General features: G+C 49.3%; 1 protein-coding gene across 6 annotated transcripts in view; it reads right to left on the bottom strand.

The window, feature by feature from the left end:
• Katnip (katanin interacting protein) overlaps positions 1-21,474 on the bottom strand; it is a 173,824-nt gene that overhangs the window by 37,129 nt on the left and 115,221 nt on the right. For all 6 annotated transcript variants that reach the window (XM_075972153.1, XM_075972156.1, XM_075972150.1 and 3 more), the window contains 2 exons: positions 18,584-18,799; positions 9,941-10,078 (listed from right to left, as the gene is read on the bottom strand). In XM_075972153.1, coding sequence (XP_075828268.1) covers positions 9,941-10,078; positions 18,584-18,799 — 354 coding nt within the window. The remainder of the gene's footprint in view (positions 1-9,940; positions 10,079-18,583; positions 18,800-21,474) is intronic.

Genomic DNA, 21,474 nt, shown 5'->3' with positions numbered 1-21,474 from the left:
AGTGAGGCCCCTGCCTGGTCTGCAGCTTGCATCTCAGATATTTCCAGCACACACTACTGTGCCCGTGGCAGGTTTGGTGTGGGATATCTGGATAGGAAACAGAAACAAAAGTCTGTACTGCCCCACAGTCCCAGACACCCTGCAAGAAGCATCAGAACTTTCCTTCCTCCCTGTGTCTAGCTAGAGTTCAGTTCTGGTTAGGGCCAGCACAGACTGAACTACCTGTGTGGGCAGAACTCTGGGTCCCCAGTTTCCTAAGTAAGCCCCCACATACCATCTCCTGCTTCCTAAAGGTAATGGTCCTGGCACCTTGCAGTGGGTGTGCAAATGCATACACATCCTTCCAGATTTTGTTCTACCTACAGCCACCACTGAGCATCTGTGGGAGATTTATTGTAGGGTCCCCGTGGATACCAGCATTGTCTCCTGCCGCAGTCCTGTGTATAAAATATCACAAATTTGCATATAACCTCCGTACACCCTCCTGCTTCCTCCAAACCATCTCTAAGTGACTTATAAAGCCTAATACAATGTAAATGCTATGGAAATTGTTACGCCACATTGTTTATGGAAGAATAAGAAAAAATATATGTTCAAAAGAGATCTTTTCCTGGATATTTTTTATGCTACTGGTTGAATTCTGGGATGGGAACCTGCAGGTAGGCAAGGCTGTTGTTATGTAGGTAGCCATATAAACATCAGCAGACCTCAAGGGTTTTACTAGGAAGCTTTATAGGGGTCCACACCTGTACCACAGAGCCCTAGGGCAGAGTCTTGCAGGTAGGCACCCCTCAGCAAAACTCTAGAAGAAAGATACCTTTTCCTGTTGTAAGACCTAGCCTCTACCCCATGTCCAGTTACCAGTGCTTTACCTGAGGCTCTTCCTTCTTTACCCCAGAATCCAGTATGTTCAGAAATCCCATCCTTCTGACTGCATCACCTAGAACCATCTCTGAGTGTACACTTATGTGCAAGTATACTCTCCCGCTTCCCTTTGTTTAATGAGAGCTATGGTGGTACTTGTGTTGATGCTGCCTCAAGTGACGCTCTGAAGCCCCATGGCTGCTATATGGTCCCTTTCCCAGCTCTCATTTCCCTTTCATGCTCTTTCTCTCTAACTCCTAAGAACCAGACACACTGAGATGATAATTCATGTTTAACACATTATAAGTATTATTGCAGCCAAGGTAACTGAATTAGCTTGCCAAGGCCACTTTCCTCCCTAGCCTGGCATGGAAACTGCCCCGCCCCTTCCAATCAACACACCTACTATTGAGCAAAGGGGAGTAGTCATGTGACTTCCCTGAGGCAGAAATTGTGGGTGCAGGGCTCTAAAGTCACTGTCCCCAGAGGTGACTACCAGCTCCAGCAAGGCCAGCCTCTCCAGCAAAGCATCTGGACACAGCATTGGTTGAGTCCAATCAGGGTGGATCTGGGAAAGCAAACTGTGCCTTGAGTGACCACTCAGCCACAGTGAACTTCATCTGTGCCAGCCTGAAGGTATCCATATACCAAACCCACTGCACAGAGAATATGAACCAATCTCCTCTCTCTCTGCACTCAAAGGAGGTCCTAGAGGGGGAAGCAACTGAGGCTCTGGGATACTTGGCTGGAGCGAGGGGTCTGCCTCCTCTACTGCTGCTTTCACTTGGTTTTACCAGGCCTGAGACTCTGAAGAGCAGGCTGTTGTGTCCAGAGAGTGCTCTCAGAACAGGCTCAGCACAGCCTCCTCCAGGAAGGCCCTAGCCCTTCTGACTTCTGTCTCTCCTCTTGATGCCAGTTGTTGAGGGCTTTGCTCTCAGACTTGCTACTTGGCTTCCTGCCCCGCTGCTAACCATCTGTGTACTCCTGTGCCTACCAGGATGTGGGGCCTCAGTCCTGAGGCCTGCATTTGCTCAAGCTACTGTACATGAGCTGCCAGGGCTCTGGCTCTATCAGGAAGTAACTCGGGAGGGTGACCAAAGCTATGCAACTTTGTCATGTGAACACTTACTTTTCTCAAGGGAGAGGGAGACAGTGGGATAGCAGACAGGAGAGGAAGGAACTAATGGAAAAGGAGACAAGCTTCAGAAATGGTTAGAACTGCAGCTGGGGTGACCATAGAGGGACAAAGGGACTGGACCAGGACAGGATGGGGGAGGCAGCATTAGAAGAGAGGCCAAGATGCTGTGGGTGGTGAAATTTTTTGTGGCCCAATAAATCTCTCCAATGACACAATAATCCAAATCAGACCAAATCAAATGGAATTAGAGAAAGCCCAGGTTTAATGAATACCGGCACTCCCGGGTGGCCTTTCATCACCTCAGAGAGAAAACGGGGAAGAAAGACCAGAAAACCACATGTTTATTCTCTGGGTTGCTGTTTAACTACCCTGTGGGAGTGGTCATGAGCATCTCTGGAGAAGGTCAGCATTTGGTGAACTTTTTTGGATTTGGAGCCTGGACTGAGACAACTCCCAAAGGAGTAGGCTTGGGATGGAACTTTCACCCAAACATTCCAGACTTTTTAGATATATGGATACCAGGAGCTAAGGTGAAGTCTTAACCCAAACATTTCAGACTCTTTGGGTATATGAATGCCAGGGGTTGGGGTGCTGTTTCCACCCAAACGGGTGGTGAGCAGGCAGGCCTGTACTTGGGTAGGCTGAGCTGGGGCATAGATCATTCAGGGAATGAGGGGTGGGAAAGAAAACAACCCGGAAGGACTAAGGCCTGAGTCAGTAACTGCCACGCAGCTGTTCTGCCACTCAGCTGTCCTGACACGCTGTCCTGCTGTGGAGGCCCAAAAATGTGAGCCTATTTTCACCTTGTCTGATGATCAGAGAGTTTGAAAGTGGCTCAAAATTGTTGACAACAAGTATAGCTATACATCCCGACTCAAGATGTGGTTACTTGGTTCTTTTGACATTAAGATAGCTCATACAAGTAGGTCCATTCCATCCTGACAGATGGTCAAGTTATACAAGTGTACATCTGCTCCTTCTTTTATAATGTGAAGTAACCTGGAGAGTGGCTGCCGTCAGAATACTTGGTCTAGGGTATGTTCACTGCCTAAACAACAGAATGCTAATGACTTGATGTCTCAACATGTTAAAGCAATTAACTGTTCAAGCTGCCCTTTGTATCATGTTAAAGGAGTCTTTTGTTGCCTTCTTCCCCCTTTTGTATTGGGGTATAAAAGCATATGGAAAATTAAACACGGGTGATTTCAATATTCACTGGAACTCCCTCTTGGTACTATTCTATGCTTTCTGCTTTATTATTTTCACATCTTTGTACTCTTTACTTACATTTCTCATCCTCATGCCCCTACCTCTGGCAAGAGGTGTCTTGTCAAGCCTAGTCCCCAATAACCTGCACACAGCTGTCCTGCCACACAGCTGTTCTGCCACACTGCTGTCCTGAACACAGCTGTCCTGCCACACAGCTGTCCTGTCACACTGCTGTCCTGAACACAGCTGTCCTGCCACACAGCTGTCCTGTCACACAGCTGTCCTGCTATACTGCTGTCCTGCCACTCAGCTGTCCTGCTACACTGCTGTCCTGCCACTCAGCTGTCCTGCTACACTGCTGTCCTGCCACTCAGCTGTCCTGCCACTCAGCTGTCCTGTCACACAGCTGTCCTGTCACACAGCTGTCCTGTCACACAGCTGTCCTGTCACACAGCTGTCCTGTCACACAGCTGTCCTGTCACACAGCTGTCCTGACACACTGCTGTCCTGTCACACAGCTGTCCTGTCACACTGCTGTCCTGTCACACAGCTGTCCTGTCATACAGCTGTCCTGTCACTCAGCTGTCCTGTCACACTGCTGTCCTGTCACACAGCTGTCCTGTCACACAGCTGTCCTGTCACACTGCTGTCCTGTCACACAGCTGTCCTGTCACACAGCTGTCCTGTCACACAGCTGTCCTGTCACACAGCTGTCCTGTCACACAGCTGTCCTGTCACACTGCTGTCCTGTCACACAGCTGTCCTGTCACACAGCTGTCCTGTCACTCAGCTGTCCTGTCACACTGCTGTCCTGTCACACAGCTGTCCTGTCACACAGCTGTCCTGTCACACAGCTGTCCTGTCACACAGCTGTCCTGCCACTCAGCTGTCCTGTCACACAGCTGTCCAGTCACACAGCTGTCCTGTCACACAGCTGTCCTGTCACTCAGCTGTCCTGTCACACAGCTGTCCTGTCACACAGCTGTCCTGTCACACAGCTGTCCTGTCACACTGCTGTCCTGTCACACAGCTGTCCTGTCACACAGCTGTCCTGTCACACAGCTGTCCTGACACAGCTGTCCTGTCACACAGCTGTCCTGTCACACAGCTGTCCTGTCACACAGCTGTCCTGTCACACTGCTGTCCTGACACAGCTGTCCTGTCACACTGCTGTCCTGTCACACAGCTGTCCTGTCACACTGCTGTCCTGTCACACAGCTGTCCTGTCACTCAGCTGTCCTGTCACACAGCTGTCCTGTCACACAGCTGTCCTGTCACACAGCTGTCCTGTCACACAGCTGTCCTGTCACACAGCTGTCCTGTCACACAGCTGTCCTGTCACACAGCTGTCCTGTCACACAGCTGTCCTGTCACTCAGCTGTCCTGCCTAGCACACCTTGCTCTTGGTTAAGAACATGGAGCCTCAGCTGCCATCCTGAGTTTGTATCTGCCCTGCTAGGAAAGCTTGGCCTAGGCCTAACCTTTGAGGTCAACATCTCAGCCTTATGCTAATGACCAGTCCCCTACCAAATACTTTGCTTAATGCTACCAGGTCACCTACCTCATCTGACTAAATGTTTGCTGTGATCAGAATCCAAACCAAATGTTAAAAAAACAAAAAAATCATGTTGAGATGATTTGAGCTGTTTAAATATGGAATGGTGATTAAATCAAAACAATAATTGCTGTCAGGCCCCATGACGTTAGCAACTGGGGTTATAACAGAGACACGCAAACTTGAGTGTCCAGAGGCACTGAAGTGTTTATGAACGAAAGGGGCCATAGCTAGGGCTCACATTCAAATGCTCTGCGATAGAACAGGAGTAGGGGCAGGGGAATGCTCTTAGGTCAACACTCAACAGTTCCTTCCAGAAAAGCAGCTGCCAATGCATCTGTTATCATGGGATGAACAGGTACACCCAAGCATGGCTGCCCATGCCCAAGCCATGATGTCCCTAACTAGGCTGGGTCCCCCTGCCCTCAGCATCCCTCAGAGAGCAGCTGTGATGGCCTTTTAGGGTCTGTAAGGAAAAGGGGCCAGCCAAAGAAACACACCCTGGCCCTAAAACCAGAACCAGTGAAAGAAACACACCCTGGCTCTGAGACCCAAGCCAGTGAAAGAAATACTTTAGCCCTGAACACAGTACAAAAGAAATACACCCTGACTCTAAAACCAGAGCCAAAGAAACACACTTCAGTGCTAGAAACAGAGCCAGTGAAATTATATCCCTAGCCCTGAAATTAGAGCCAAATTTGCCGCTGACCAACTAAGCAGAAAACCAACCAATCCCTGAGCACAAGATGTAGCTAATCTGAGCTCAAGGGACTGAAATCTGACCCATTCCACTCTGAAAATTGTCTCCTTGGGAAAACTCCACCCCTAAGAAGCCCTATATAAGCCCTGCACCTATTCAATTTACTGCTGCTCTTCCTCCACCCTAGCTGAGGCAGCCACTCTCCCGGTTCTTCCCTCCCAATAAATCTCTTGAATGAGGTTTGGGTGAAGACCTTTTTCATCAGGGCAGACACTGAGCCTGGGCAGAGCAGAGCTGTAATACTTTTGCTGGGGAAGCCAGAGACAGAGAAGAGTGGGGCTGTAACACTTTTGCTGGGGAAACTTTCCCCTAGCAGAGCTGAGTTGTTCCACTCCGGAGCGCCAGAGCTGAGCTGCAACAACTGGGGAAGCCCTCTCCTGCCAGAGCAGAGCTGTTACATTGGGAAAGCCTTTCCTTAGAGCAGGTCTGTAAGCTGCTACACTTGCTGTGACCTTGGCATTCCTTAGCTCCCCACTACCAGGATCCCTTTCCATCTGAGCTGCAATGTTTACGGGGTCTGAGTTATGGCTGGGCTAATTAATCTTCATGGTTCTGCCTCTGGTGACCTACTCCCTTCAGCCAGGTCTCTCTTCTTAAAGGGTTCACCAGTCCCTAATACCTATCCTCCACAATGGGAAATGGGCATTCAGGACACGTACCTACAGGTGACCTTCCAGATTCAAAGCACTCCAGGAAGTATCCTAATGGCTTCCTAACAGATGAAGCCTATTTCCAAACCACAGCAAGACAGACAATCATCTATTATAGAGACTACCAGTCCCTTCCCTGCCATGACGGTCACTATGTTAAGGAAAACCACGTGGCTTTCCTGCTCCCCAGCCAGTCCAATCCTTTATACCTTCCAGCTGGGTAAGTCTTCCATGTGTACAAACATAAAAAGGTGTAGCAGACATGTTATCCTATTCTTCTCCTGCCCTAAGCAGACATTGCCAGTCAATCCCAGTGAACCCTGATGAAGCAGAGGGAAGGTTCTCAGGGTAGCACTCCAGGCACCCACTTCCAATCAGCTGACCAAAGACACCCCGTCCGTCTGTTGTGTGGGGTCCCACTCTTCCAGACTCAGCTTCCTCAACATCAAGTCAGGGAGTATTGTCACCAAGATGGTTGGAGGCCAGGTAGGCTGCTTCCCACATTCAGTTACTCATTCCTACACATGCATGCTTCTCACAGGCCTGACTCCTGGAGTTGTGGGCAAACGACAGCTGCCACAGCAGACACGGCTGTGCGCTCCTCTGTGTGCTGTGAAGGGTGGCCTCCAAGTCCCTCTTCTCAGGGTAGCTCACACTCAGTGCAACCTACCGAGGGAAAGGAGCTTGGAACTGTTACCCTGAGGATGTGGCAGGCAGCACATTCCAATCAGAGTGAAGCCCGTTTCTCTAGGACGCTCCTCTATTCCAAGTACACCTTGCTCTCCCAGTTAACTTTCCTTGCTCAGACTCCCATACACAAAACACCGCATTAACAAGCCGTGTCTGCAGGCCAACCTATACTCCCTATAAACTCTCATTTTATCTCCTCCAAAACACAGCAATAGAGTTCTCTGGAGAATATGAAATCGACCAAGCCACAGCTGGATTTGTTTGTGTTTTTCTGCCCCTGGTAAATTCCGACAGCAGATGGTTGCGTGTCATGTAAGCAGTTTCTGCGGTGCCCTCCGTGCTCCACCCTGGGTGCCAGAACCCACACTTCCCACCCACAGCAAGCCTCCGACGCGCCCCTGACTCAGAGGGCCCTGAGCCATTTTACTATTCTGTATGTCCCAGGACGGCCAAGCACAGGTAAATAAGGGCTTGTCTTGGCTGAGGCACGCAGTTTCTCAGTGTTGTGGTACAATGTGTAAAATGTGCCCAAGATTCATGCTTAGTGACCATGCTGAGCCACAGGGCACTGGCTTAGGCAGGCAGCAGCATCTTACTTCCATTCTAGAACAAGGTAAGGGGAACACTTGCAGGGAAGCGCCAGCAAACCTGAGATCCTGAAGCAGGGATGGGTGCTCTGAGCACGTAAGAGATGGCCAAGGCGGGAAGGAACTCACAGGTCAAGGTCCATTCCAGATATTTGTTTTTCTCAAATTTAAACTTTAGGAATTTACTAAGAAAGAGAGAGAGACTTCAAAAGGCAGAAACCAAGGGGAGTTGCAGTAGGGCTCATGAATAGAGCCAGAGGGATTGCGACCTTATGGGTCTCGGGCCTGTGATGCCTGCTAGCAGTTGGTGGGTGCCGGCTGTGAGAAGAACTAGAGGAGAGAAGAACAAGGGTGAGGGATGGTAAGAAAGGAGGGGCAGAAGAAAGGGAGAAGGTGTTAAGGGCTCTTCTGGAGGGGAGCTTTGCTTCAGCTCTCTTACCCTCGGGCCCTCTCACCTGGGTGTAAGAAAGGCCAGTGGAGCTGATCCTGGACTACAGGAATGTGAGCTGATCCTGGACTACAGAAATGTGAGCTGATCCTGGACCACAGGAATGTGAGCTGATCCTGGACCACAGGAGTGTGAGCTGATCCTGGACCACAGGAGTATGAGCTGATCCTGGACCACAGGAGTATGAGCTGATCCTGGACCACAGGAGTGTGAGCTGATCCTGGACCACAGGAATGTGAGCTGATCCTGGACTATAGGAATGTGAGTTGATCCTGGACAACAGGAATGTGAGCTGATCCTGGACTACAGGAATGTGAGCTGATCCTGGACTACAGGAATGTGAACTGATCCTGGACTACAGGAATGTGAGCTCACCCACGGTTTTCACTCACTCACCTATGGCCTGTTCATCTCCTTCCAGAGTGAACAGAGACCTCTGGCCCTACTGCCTTGGAGCCCAAAGCCTATTGAGGAGGATCAGGAAATCCCTAGAGAAAGCACCGCTGAGTCTGAAGCTGAGTGGATAGGGAGGTGGGCAGGGACATGGGTGTGGCCACAGCAGCCAGCGCTCAGGAGGCTGGCATGAGTGAGGGGAGGCAGAGACTGCACAAGAACATTAGGAAGCTCAGATGTCACACCAGCTGCTTGACTTTGATCCTCTGGGTCAAAGGGTTTGAAGCAGCAAAAAGTATGACAGCTCTCCCTAGAGGCTGCTGGAGACAGACTGGAGGGCTAAGGCAGGAGGATTAAGAGTTCAAGGACAGATTTGGCTACAGCTAAATTCTAGGCCATCCTGGATTATAGAAGAAGGCTCTGTCTCACTAAGTAAACAAGCAAATAAATGAAGGAACCAACAAAACCATCCCCACACCAGTTCCCAAGCTCAGGGGAACTGTTAGAAGTGCCAACATGGCCTGGGGCTCCTCCATGGAGGCTGTTCACAGAAGCTGTGCCTTCCCTCTGGCTACAGGTTTACATATGGCCACAGACCCCACAGCTCCCCAGTGTCTTTCTAGCTAGATGGAGGCTGGGGTCAGCTCCCACCCACCATCTCCTGTGTTATGTCCCTCATGGCTTACATGAGGCATGGCCATTCTTGATCCCACATGTACTGAGAAGGAAAAAAAGACAATAACGCCAGTACCCCTGCCCTTTCTCACTTACTCTGTGCCTGTGGGGGTTCCCTGGCACCACCACATGAGATACACCATGCCTGCTTCACCTTGCTCAGGGCATCAGCACACTGCATGATTTGTCTACATCTTGTCTGTCAGCATCTCAGCAAGGTAGCCTCCAGGGCAGTTGGTGCCTTTTGCATTTGTCTCCTCAGAACATATCAAGAGATTGACAGCACCTGGTGTGCCCATATGGGTTAGGAACTAAAGCAAGTCAACTCATGAAAAACAGGCTAGAGAAGGAAGGATGAGGGCAGGAGGACAGTGTAAGTGACAGAGCAAGGACTTGGGAACCAGATGGGTTCACAGTCACAGTGAAAGCGGCCATGTAGAGCTAGCTCTATACCCCCGAGAGCCTGGTCTGGCACACAGAATTCCTGTCCCACCTACCAAACTACCAAATAAGAATCCACTTTCTGCCATGCATGGCAGTACATGCCTTTAGTCCAGAACTCAGGAGGCAGAGGCAGGTGGATCTCTATGAGTTTGAGGCCAGTCTGGTTTATAGAGTTCTAGGACAGCCAGTGCTACATAGAGAGACCATCTTTAAAAAAAAAAAAAACAGAAAAAGGTCTGCTTCCTAGCAACTCTCCAAGCTCGGTCCCTGCAGATTAGCACCTAGCGGCAGTGGCTAAATGGATGGAGAGGCTGGAGGCCGAGTACACAGGCTCTTCTCAGACAGACTTGATAGAGAGCGTTACCACTGCCACTTCCTAAGCCTCGGGAGTTGTAAGTTCTGCTCCTCGTGGCTCTCATGGAGGCAGGAACCTGTTGGACTCATAAACTCAGGAACCAGGCCACTGGCACACTGCCAAGTGTCTGCACCACCAAGTGAGCTGTGAGGACGCCAGGCCTGCCACTTACCCCATCTGCTGTCCAGTAATTCCGAACCTTGATCTTGGCCAGACCGAAGTCACGAAGCTGCCGCATGTTATGGATAATAAAATAGAGCTGAAGTGGTGGGTGGAAGGGGCAGGTCCACACTGGGGGGTCCTTCTTGCTCTGAAAGGCCAAAAGATGGGAAATGTAAGGCACATTTCTGCCTGTCTCTAGGGCAAAAGGCCAGTGACTCTGGCTAATTAAAACCAGCAGACATGCAAGGGCTGGGCGGGGCCACCTCATCTCCATCCTGAGTGCTGCCCTCTGCTCTCACCCCTCCAGCTGCGCTTCATAGCGCCAATAGCCCTGTCCCTGCAAAAAGCTGCCAGCCAGATGGAACTCAAAATGCAGTGGGCTTTATTTTAATCAGCTTAATGGGCTTTGAGGAGGGCACTGGGGGTGGGGAAGGGGTGCCAGGAGGCCTAGAGAGAGCCTCTGCTGGCACTGTTTGATTAACCTGGCAGGCAGAGCCTCTGATTTTCTTTTGTCAAACCCTGTGGAATTTTTCAAATTTGAGAATAGAGGAGAAAAGGAAATTTCGGAGCCATGTGCTGGAACAGGGCCACAGCATGGAGCTGGCTGCTCCTTTCCGGGTGTCCAAGTGCAGGGGCTTCTGTTTGTATTCCTCCGTGAGGCAGCAGGCAGCCAGGGTGTTGCCAAGACTGCCCTTGAAGACACAGGGCACCAGAGACAGGCCTTTGCCGGAATCTGCGCCCTCACCAGTACCATTTCCCAAGGAAGAGCTTTGGTGGCAGGTGGGTAAAGCCAAATCAGGGGACTTTCTGCTCCAGTCACTTCCTACGGCAGTTCTATATTCTAGGGGAGCAAAGGCTGCAGCTGGGCCAGCAAGATGGCTCAGTAAGGTAAAAACACTTGTTGGCAAGGCTAACAACCTGAGCCTGATTCCTGGGACCCACAAGGTGGAAGGAGAAAACCAACTCTTAAAAAGAATGGTTTCTCTGATATACACACACAAAGAATGTAATTAAAGCAGAAGAAAAAAATTAAGCCAGCGTTGTTCCTGAATACACACCACTGGCAGTTGGCTGGGCACTGCCTGGATGCAGGTAGGCCTCTGCCCCCACCATGCTTCCTGCCCTTTTCATCCGGGCAAGTTCAACAATGTCATGTGGTTCCTCATCCCCATCCTCCCGTGACCCTGCCTCTCCTCCAGGCAGCTTTGACTTCCTGTGGTACCAAGAGTGAGTGTGGTCTGTCTCTGTGTCCTGTCATAAAAGTTCAGCATGCTCTTAAGAGGAACCCCTAGTCTTACCCACTCCTGAATCCCAGCACTGGGTACAGCTCCTTGGCTCAGGACTGGCCTAGTGACTAAGAGACACTGGTCTCCCGGCATATATGCTAGGGTTGCAGCTTTACAGAAGAGACCACCTTGCATATAATTAAAAGTCATCTGTTTGCTTCAGATGTCGGAAAGCACCAGCTCATTTCAGAAAAATGGGGCGGCTTACCCCTCAGGGCCTGGTTTCTGGACTCTCCACCTACTTAGACTGCTTGGCACTTAGGGCTCCACAGTCGGGCTTGGAGCCCGGTACTGCCTGAAGCTAGGCTGCCACTCTTCCACTTCAGTCCCTACTAACCACCAGTCTGCCTCACCCTCACATTCCTCCTCCGTCCTGCCTGGCCACGCAGCTAGCTTGGCTTTGGAATATATTTTACTCTAAACAAGTATCACCTGGTATCTGAGAGTATCTTAATGATTCTTGCCACCAAGAACATGCCTACTGCCTGCATCAGGGGAGGCAGGCTGGTGACGCTGGGGTTCATGAAACCTGGATCCAGCTGCAAGAACAGATGGGGCTTGTCCTCTGACAATAGTGGGTGCTTTCAGCAGTCTTCACCGGGAATGTGGGTTTAAGGGATGCTGACTTACTCTGGAAGCACCTCGGCTATGCTAGAATTCGGTGTTCCTAGCAGCTGTGTCAGGTTGAGAGAACTCATCTCAAAATCCCGAGGGTAAGCTCACCCCTCTCTCTGTGGTGGCCTGACACTGGCGGAGAGGGGACAGGAATTGATTTCCCTTCTCATTTCTGTCAGTGGGAGTAATGGCAAGAGAACTAAGGGGGCACTGTGTCATTTGAAACCCGAGTGCATTAACCTGAGGATAACTCATGGGCTCATTAGTGGCCAGGCCCTCTGGTGTTTCCTGTTCAGAGAGGGTCTATGTGAGGACCTGGTGGGAAGCCAGGGACTGACCGGCACATCCTGGATACACCCCAGAGCCAGGCCAGCAAGCAGAGCAGCTGTAGCATCCTCCCCACAACACAGGCAGAAAGAAAGGGGCAGGACAAGGATCATGGCAGCTCCCTGCTGCTGCTATGGTACTTTGTTGGGTGTTTTGGAAACTTAGGGCAAGTGGACCTCTGGGCCTCCTTATGGATAGAAGAGCAAGGTGCAGCTTGGCCTCTGGTCTGCCTTGGGATGTCCACAGCCCATGGGGTGGAGTGAGGGTTTGGTCTCTGATTATCGTAAGCATTTACGGACCAGATACCTCTACTTCAACTCAGTCTTCTAGTAGCAGACCCTGAGGCAAAAAGCCCTGGGCAAGCGGCAGACAGTGTTAGAAACCTAGGTAGGGAGGGGAGGCAGACTACTCACGAAGAGGACACGAGTAATCCCTGCAGGAACCTAGAGTAAAAGACCACCAGGAAAAATGGGAGCCAGTGTGGACATATCTTGGAAAGATTCTAACCACGGAGCACCCTGACCCCCACACCAGCATAGGCTGAAGGCTGCTTTCAGGGGCTTCAATACCCCTCTCCAACTTGGGCTGAACACATGGAGGCCCAGAAAATCTATGTAGTGACTACAAAACCCAAAGGTGCTTTTCTATCCCAGCATTGATTAAACACAGATCCAAGCACAGGCAGAGAAATGTCAGCTGCCTTAGAACTAAAGCCATGTCAGGGAACCCTTATTGCTCTTAGAGCAGATAAGGGAGGGTGACTTGATTGGGGGAGGGGGAGGGAAATGGGAGGCGGTTGCGGGGAGGAGGCAGAAATCCTTAATAAATAAATAAATTAAAAAAAAAACCAAAAAAAAGAACTAAAGCCATGTTAATAAACTAGTAGTTTTCAAAGGAATAGGCTATTAAGAACAAAATACCCAACATTTTGGAAGGCGGTTGAAGATACTCTGCTTGGGAACCAGTCAACCTCCAAACGTGTTCAGACTGTATTGTGTTTACACGCCATTTGGACAGCTTTTCAGTGTTTGTTGGTGCTGGGGATCGCCTCACACATGCTAGACAGACTAGACAAACTATCTGCCACTGAGCTGGGTTACCAATCCCTTCACAGTCTAGAGATGAGAGCAGACAAAGTGGCTCCAGGTGCTAGAGACGGGCGGGGGGGAAGTTGTGCTGTATCTTCATGTGTGGGTAATCCCATAAAGTTCCACATGACGAAATGCCATAGAAACACACACACACACACACACACACACACACACACACACACACACCACTATATGAGGATTGTCTATGAGTACAGTGACAGTTTCTCTTATCTTTGGGGGGAAGTGGACAACAATACAGGACATCTCTGTGTATCCTGTTTGCTTTGAGATATAACTCCTATACTACAAAATTCACCATTCTCAAGTGTGTAATCTATGATTTCCCAGCCTATTCACAGGCTACAGCCTGTACCACCATCTTCGCCCAGCACGTTTCACTCCCACTGAAGAAGCTCTGCACCCCCTGGTCACCCACTCCCATGTTCCTGTATCTGTTTTTGCTTGGACTCTATTTCCTAGAAACGGAGTCATTCGCTATGTGGCCTTCTCATACTTAGCTTTCAAGGTTCATCCATCATGACGCAGCCTGTACCAACGCTTCATTCCTTTCATGGCTGGGAATCAGTCTATTGTAGGGCTACACCACCTTTTCATTCTTTGTCCGTCAGTCTGTGTTTTCGGGTTGTTTTCATCCTCTGTTGAGTTTTCACTATGTTTTGTTGTTGTTTGTGATGAGCACATCTCTTGGTTGTACAGCCAAGGGTGGAACTTTCTGAAGAATTGCATGCTGTTTCCCACGGTGGCTGGTCTATTGGCTTTCAGCAGGACTGTCAGTTCTTCTGGTCATCCCAGGAGGTATGAGTGGGTCCCACAGTGGCCTTCATTTGAGATTTCAAAAAGTAAGTCTTGTGTACTGGTATGTAGTTTTCTGTTCCATTGTTTTGCTTTGTTTCAGCAATATGGCCTTAGAAGTCCATGGGGACCCAGTCCTTCCTCTTCTACATTTTATGAGATTGAAGGAACTGTCAAAGGTTCATTCTTTAACTATCTGCCAGGATTCACCAGTGGCACCATCTCACTCCAGGCTTCCCTTGTGGGGTTTTTGATAATCAGTTCAGTTTCTTTCTTTTCTTGGGATTGGTTTGTTTAGATTTTTCATTTCGTCTTGAGTCAGCTTTGGTAATTTGCTCTCCCTGGCATTTATACAGTTCGTGTAGGTTATCTTATTTGTTGGTATACAGTCTTATAACCCTCATTTCTGTAAGGTCAGTAGTGCTATCCCCTTCATTCCCCTTATAGTCATTGAAATCTTTGCTTCCTGCTTTATTAATCTAACTTAAGGCTTTCGGTTTTGTTGAAATCAAAAGATTTCAGAGAACCAGCTTTGGCACCATTGATTTCTTCTGTGTCATTTTCACAGCTTCTGTGGGTCTCTAATGTCTCCAAGGGAGAAGTTTAAAACCTATGCAGCACATAGGTTTAGATATTGGGGTATGGTGAGACCAAGAACAGACAAACGCCTGCCAGATACAGGAGTGTTTATTCTAGAGAGACAGACTCTGAGGAGAATAATAATGACACATCAGTGGTTAGACAGGAGGGGACAGGGCTCTCCACACTGTGGGCAAGGAAGCCATGAGGAGAAAGGGATACCTGGGCTGCAATCCAAATGCAGATGACCGGGATCAGTGTGCCCAGAGATATGGGGATGATGGAGGCAGACTATGGAGAAGGAAGTTGGCGGCGGGGGGGGAGGGGGGAACACAGGGTACTGAGGGCCCTATTCACCCAGCTGCCCAGGTGACAAGAGGCAACTGTTATTTGTTGGGCTTTTTCCTATGAGGGTACTTCCAGGAAGGATTAGCTAAAGGGAAAGCCCTCCCAAAGTGGGGACCCAGCTACAATGAGATCTGAGAAAAGAACATCCTACCCACTACCTCGATTAGCTCCCTACTGCTCTTGCATATTCTGAAGCTGCCTCCAGCCTTCACTGAATACAGATCCTGCAGCCCTCCAACTGACTGAAGGGAGACCTGTGGTCCTCCAGGAATTCTTGGAGCCTTCAGTACCCAACTGGGACTACTGTAGTATCCAGCTGCATGGGCCAAGCAGCTATTGGGGTCTTTGCCTCTCTAGTGCCATTAGCCACTGCTGGACTCCCTGACCCATTGTTTAACTCAATCTAACAAATCCCTTTCTAATATACATTCTGTGGGTTCTGTTCCCCTAGAAAGCCTTGTCGCACAGAGAATGGAGATAAGGAAGAGAAGATATGAAAGGAAGCCCACTTCACAGGCTTTGGGACCTGAGAAGGACTGGGGAGATGAAGAAGGGTCAATGTTAGATCCACTGGGAAGCAAAGACACAAGATTCCTGGGAGAGCTTGAAAGCAGCTAGCTGAGAGAGTGACCCTTAGGATCAAAAAAGTATGCACTACCTAGTTCTTAACTTTTTAAGGAACATAAATGGAAAATAAATTTACTGGGAATAACTATTGACTTGGGAAATTCCTAATTTCAAAGGCTGGAAGCACTGGGCGAGGGCAGCCTAATAGGTAGAGATACCATTTGCTAAGCAAAGGAGTTCTTGAGGGAACAATACACAAGGTGAGAACAGTCGGTAGGAAAGATCAAGCATCTGGGGGCTGTGTGTGTGTGTGTGTGTGTGTGTATATATATATATATATATATATATATATATATATATATATATATATACATATATATGGAGAGAGAGACACCATGGGTCAGGGACTGAGAGGGTAGACACAGAAGGGATAGGGATGGAAAGAGGGGACACAGAAGGCACAAAATGGAGGGTGGGCACAGAATGAAGGGGCCAGGGATAGAGAGGATGGACACAGAAGGAAGGATTGTTCTTCCCTTTTCTTCTGTTTCTTTTTCTTGTGTGTGTGTGTGTGTGTGTGTGTGTGTGTGTGTGTGTGTGTGTGTATACATAGAGGTCAGAGGATAAACTGTGGGAGTCATTCTCTTTCTACTATGTGTGTGCCCATTCATGTGTGTGTATATGTGTGTGTGTACATGGAGGTCAGAGAATAAACTGTGGGAGTCATTCTCTTTCTACTATATGTGTGCCCATTCATGTGTGTGTATATGTGTGTGTACATGGAGGTCAGAGAATAAACTGTGGGAGTCATTCTCTTTCTACTATATGTGTGTGTGTACGTCAGAGATCAACATCAGATGCCTTCCTTACTTGCTGTCCACCTTATATTTTGTGACAGAGTTTTGCTGACCCTAGAGCTCACTAATTTGGCCCTGCTAGCAAGCCAGGGAGCTCCAAAGACCAACCTATCTCTGCCTCCCTAGAGCTGGTACTGGACACATGCTGCTGTGCTCAGGCCCCATCCTGCTCCTGCCCTTGCCCTGGTACTGAGAATATAAATTCAGGTTCTTCATGCTTGTAGCAAGCATTTACCACGTTCAGTTCATGTGGGTGTTTAAGACAGGGTCTTTCTATGTAGCCCAGGCTGGCATCCGACTCGTAGCTCTCCTGCTTCTGAATGCTGAGATAACAGACAGGTATCCTCACCACTCCCGTCCTAAAAAGGGGGGTTTGCCTGCAGACTGGATATTCCAAATCTACCAGCATACCCCAATTCCCTATAATGAAGCAACTTCTCCTTTCGAATCCACTCTTTTTAAAGGTACTTCTCTGCTCGGCTGTCAGTGATACCCTAATAGCCACTACTGTGTGGTAAGGGCAGGTCCCTCAAAACCCTGAGGTCTGTTTTGCTCCTTGGTGAAATGAGGACAGTCTGGGCAAGGTTCACATGAAGGTCAACTGAGACAAAATATCAGTCTGTGGCCCGTACAAGCCAGTGCAATTGGATGAGTATGAGACAGGGCATTCTAGCTGCCTGGTCCTGGCAGACAGGCTATGGGGGAAGTGAGGGGGTCCACCCACCAGCATGAGCATCTTGAGATCTATCTAGCAGTCCAGGGTGACACAGCTGCATTGTGTCCCAACTTCAGTCCCTGCTCCCAAAGAAAACCAAACCTATAAAGCCACCCATTAGCAAGCCCCAGGAAGCAGAGAAAGGCATATCCACTGTCAGAATTATCCCTGGGGAGCCCAGCGATGTTTTCTATTGTTCATGGATGCTCTGCTGGTTTGATTTTCGGTACTTTAAAGAACAATATTAATTTTGGGTGGATGGCCTAGTTAGGTTTCTGTTGCTATGATACAACACTGACCAAACCTAAGTCGGGGGAGAAAGGGTGTATTTGGCTTACAAGTCCTGATCACAGTCCATCTTTATGGAAAGCCAGAGCAGGATCTCAACACAGGAACTTTGAGGCAGGAATTGGAACAGAGACCATGGAGGTAATGCTGCTTATCAGTGTGTTTCATGGCCTCTTTAGCATGCTTTCTTATACAGCCTAGGACTACTTGCCCAGGTGAGGATCCAGCTCTGCCACATTAACCCTTGATCAAGAAGATGCTGCACAGAATTGCCTACAGACTTGCCAATCTGATGGAGGCATTTTTCTCAATTGAGCTTCTATTCCTCTTTCCAGATAACCCAAGCTCATGGTGACAAACGACCAGCCAACACAGTGAGCACATCATCCAGGGATGTGGCAGACACAGAGGAGCACCTGATTCCTGCCTGTCCCCTGCTCTCCTCTTGGTTCTCTAGGCTCTTCCAAGGCAATCAGAATGGTGCCAGGCACAGCACAGGAAAACCATGTGGCTGGCTCTTCTGCTCAGTGCAGCTAACTTGAACATGATGGGAGGAAGCAAGGCATGGAGGCATGTACCTACAGCACCAGAACCAGGAAACCAGAGGGAGGAGGACTGTGTTACTCTAGGCTCTGGGGTGAGGTGAGTGGTAAAAGCCTGTCTCAAAAAAATAAAAATAAAAAAATAAAAACCAGCAAAAAGATGGTAACAAGGGAAAATATAATTGCTTATAAAACTAAACTTTATTAACTATTTAACTATATTTAAAAAATATTCGGTGCCTGTTGGGTGTGAACACATGGCCTCAAGAAGCAGCACCCTGAGGTGGTGTGGGGACAGTGTGTGGGTCAGGCTCATGAACTTGGTCCCACTACTTTCCTCTGTGTGACCTTGGCCATATGTATGCCCACCTCCAAGCCTTACTTTTTTCATCTACAAAATGACGGCAATGGCCTCAGTGACCCCTAGTGGTCCATGTTTAGTGGTCACACAGAGGAACCATTTAGGGAGGGACAGGCTGGGGTCCTCAGAGGGTACCATCCCCACAGGCATCTTCTCACTTGGCTGCAGAGAATGACTAGGGTTGATGACAGCATGCTTCCCCAGCCTGAGAGTGCATCCTCATTGTGGTGAGAACACACACCAAGCCCAGGCCCCTTCACTTACCACTAGGTCCCTGTTGACAAGGCAGCCCAGCTTGCCTGGCAGCACTGCGTTCCGGATGTCCACATCATGAGGTGAGACATACAGCTTTATGTCGTTCAGGTCAAAGAACTGGACTTCTGTCAGACCCACCCATGATGCATTGCCCCAGTTAGACAGGATTTCCATGGTCACATAGATGGCATCTTCAATCTCATCTGCCCTCGCTCTCCACTTTTCCTGAAGAGAAAAATACCAAAGGGCAGTAAGTCTGAACTTAGTGCTGCCATTGTTCCAGCCCCCATCCCCCCCCACCTTTGCCCTCTGCTCCCGGATTTCATACAGCATTCGGCCCCATGGTGCTTCAGTCATCTGCAGCTAATCATAGCACCTGACCATTGCAGCGATTATGAGGCGAGCAAGGGCTCCTGTGTGTAATGTACCTAAAACATATGGAGCGAACTGGAAAGATGGTTCAGTGGATAAAGGTACTTGCTGCCAAATTTGACCCTCAGAACCCATGGTGGAAAGGGAGAACTGACTCTACAAGTTATTTTCTAACCTACACACACTCTCTGGCACACATGTGCACACATACACACACACACTAGTAATATTAGTAATAAAACATAAAAACTTTAAAGTAATAACTAAAACACAGTGATTTGGTTGGGCGTGGCTCAGTGGTAAAGCACTTGCCCAGCCTGCATAAGACCCCGAGTTCTAGCTCTAGCACAGAAAAATAGATATAGATCTATACAGCAACTGTACCTCCAGCACCTACTAAATAGCACACTGAAGGCTTCAGGTGAAAGCCATTGTAAAAGCCTGGATTCTGCCTGAGCACACCCTTCTCGCCCCGCAGCAGTGTTCATAGCCCAGGAGCAGTCTGCAACATCTGAAGACAGCAGGTGGCCTGAGCTGTGCTGGAGTCCCCTAAACCCATCATCCCAGGATGTGACTGTTTGCCGTCAGAGCCTTTAAGAGGTGATTAAATCAAATGAGGCCGCTGGGGAGGGCCACCTTCTCATCTGCCTGGAGGCCTTAGAAAAGGAGGAAATCTGGAGCCACAGGGATTAACACCAGGTACACACAGGGCAAAAGACCTGGCCTGTGAGCCCAGTGTGGAAGCTAGCACTTGCACGGCAAGGAGAAATCCACCAGCTGCACCTTGACCTTGGACTGCCGTCTTTGCAGCTATGAAAAAGACCAGTCTGTTGTTTAGACTTCCAGAGTATGCACTGAGTGTAACCTGACAGCATGGACCAAAATCTCCGTCTTGGCCAGTCATTTGACATTCCCAGCCTGGCAGGGAAAGCAGGATGCCACCATCTATGGGAAGGTCCTAATCTGGAGGTTAAGCAAGACTTCCCCCCACACAAATACACATCCTCACCCCCTCCCACCACACCCATGTGTGATCAGGGTGAAATAGCTCGGTTCCCTAGTTCTCCTTCACTGATTTGCAAGCCTCCCTCCTTCCTGGGAAGACTGTCTGGTCTGGGAGTGTGTGTGAATGCCATCAATAAACAGCCTTAGGGCCCAACTGCAGCGCTGGTCACCACGGATCAGGCACTCACGAAATGGCGCGTTTCCCTGTGTGCACGTGCCCTCTCTTAATTAGTATCAGTATCTGCAACAGTTCTGTGAGCAGGAGCCGAGGAAATGAACAGCAACTGTTCCCCACTTATTTTTTTAATTAATAGCCAGTGAGACATGTGAGTGCTCCCAGCATGGGTTTGGACAGGCTGATTGCAACAGATGAGAATGGGGATGGAGATGGGGGTGGCAGTGTGAGGACAGGTCAGCTCAGAGCTCCTGGCAGGAGCGCAGCACCAGCTTGGATTAGCTGAACTGTAAGAATGCAGAGTCCCCTTGTCCTTCTCTAAAATGTTGGCCCTGGCCAGGTCCTTCGCTGCCCTGGGCCTGAGTCCCAGGTTCGTAGGAGTGGCCTGCCTGACTCTGAGGTTGGCAGGCTTCTGACCCCAATGCATGCGGGGGACCAGGTAAGTTTGTTGGTGGGAGGGAGGAAGTTGGATAAGAGTAAAACTGTCTTCAAAGGACTGGGGACCTCCTGCCCAATGCAATCTTAAATACATGATTCCTGAATGGAGATATGAACACAGAGGCCACAGTATGAACTGAGAAGTGTCACCATGTGTCCGTATCCCAGCTGAGAGAGTACTGACTGGAAAGGACTAGTCCCTGGTGCTCACTGCCCCTCTCACTGAGACCACTTGGTGTCCTCTAGCTTAGCCACCTACTACTTATTCTTCCTCTGTCATAAGGTTATGGTATAGTAGACTGGCCCTTCTCAAGCACTCAGTGTGTACTGTGCCCTGAGCCACCAGGAAGGAGGGCCTTGTTGACTAAGCTCAGGCTAGTGCAGGCATGCTCACAGACAGTGTGAGAAGCTTCTGCAACTGTTAGGGACCCCAGGAAAGAGCAGAGGTGGGGCCAGCACTGGGATGGAGCACTGACTCCATGGAGACCAAATGGAGAGACTTAGCTAGCGCAGGATACAGTAGCCACCAGGCCACCCTCAGTGTTTTCAATGCAAAGGGTCTGTAATTTGTTTCTCTTTGCTGTGTAAGTCACATTGTCCTGGATTTTCTGTCTCCCAGATGTTCCATGCTGGGCATGGGGGTAGGGCAGGAGCTTTGGTTTTTCTCAAAGATGGACTTTGAAACTGGTGTTTATGGGTTCCTCCTATCCCGTGTCAGCCACTGAGTGGCACATCTTCACTGCCCTTGGTGCTTATGGAGCCTGGATGACCAGCTCCACGGAACAACGTGCTATCCTTCTCACAGCCACTAAAATCTCACAGCCCTGGAAGGTTACTACCAGTCTCTTCAGCTAACTTATATAATTACGCTTACTTATTTACTGTATTTTGTATGTGTGTGTGTGTGTGT

The sequence above is a fragment of the Microtus pennsylvanicus genome, chromosome 5 (genome assembly GCF_037038515.1).
Source record: "Microtus pennsylvanicus isolate mMicPen1 chromosome 5, mMicPen1.hap1, whole genome shotgun sequence".
NCBI classification, from domain to species: domain Eukaryota; kingdom Metazoa; phylum Chordata; class Mammalia; order Rodentia; family Cricetidae; genus Microtus; species Microtus pennsylvanicus.
The sequence above is the reverse complement of the archived record's forward strand: the minus strand, read 5'-3'. Positions and strand labels throughout refer to the sequence as shown.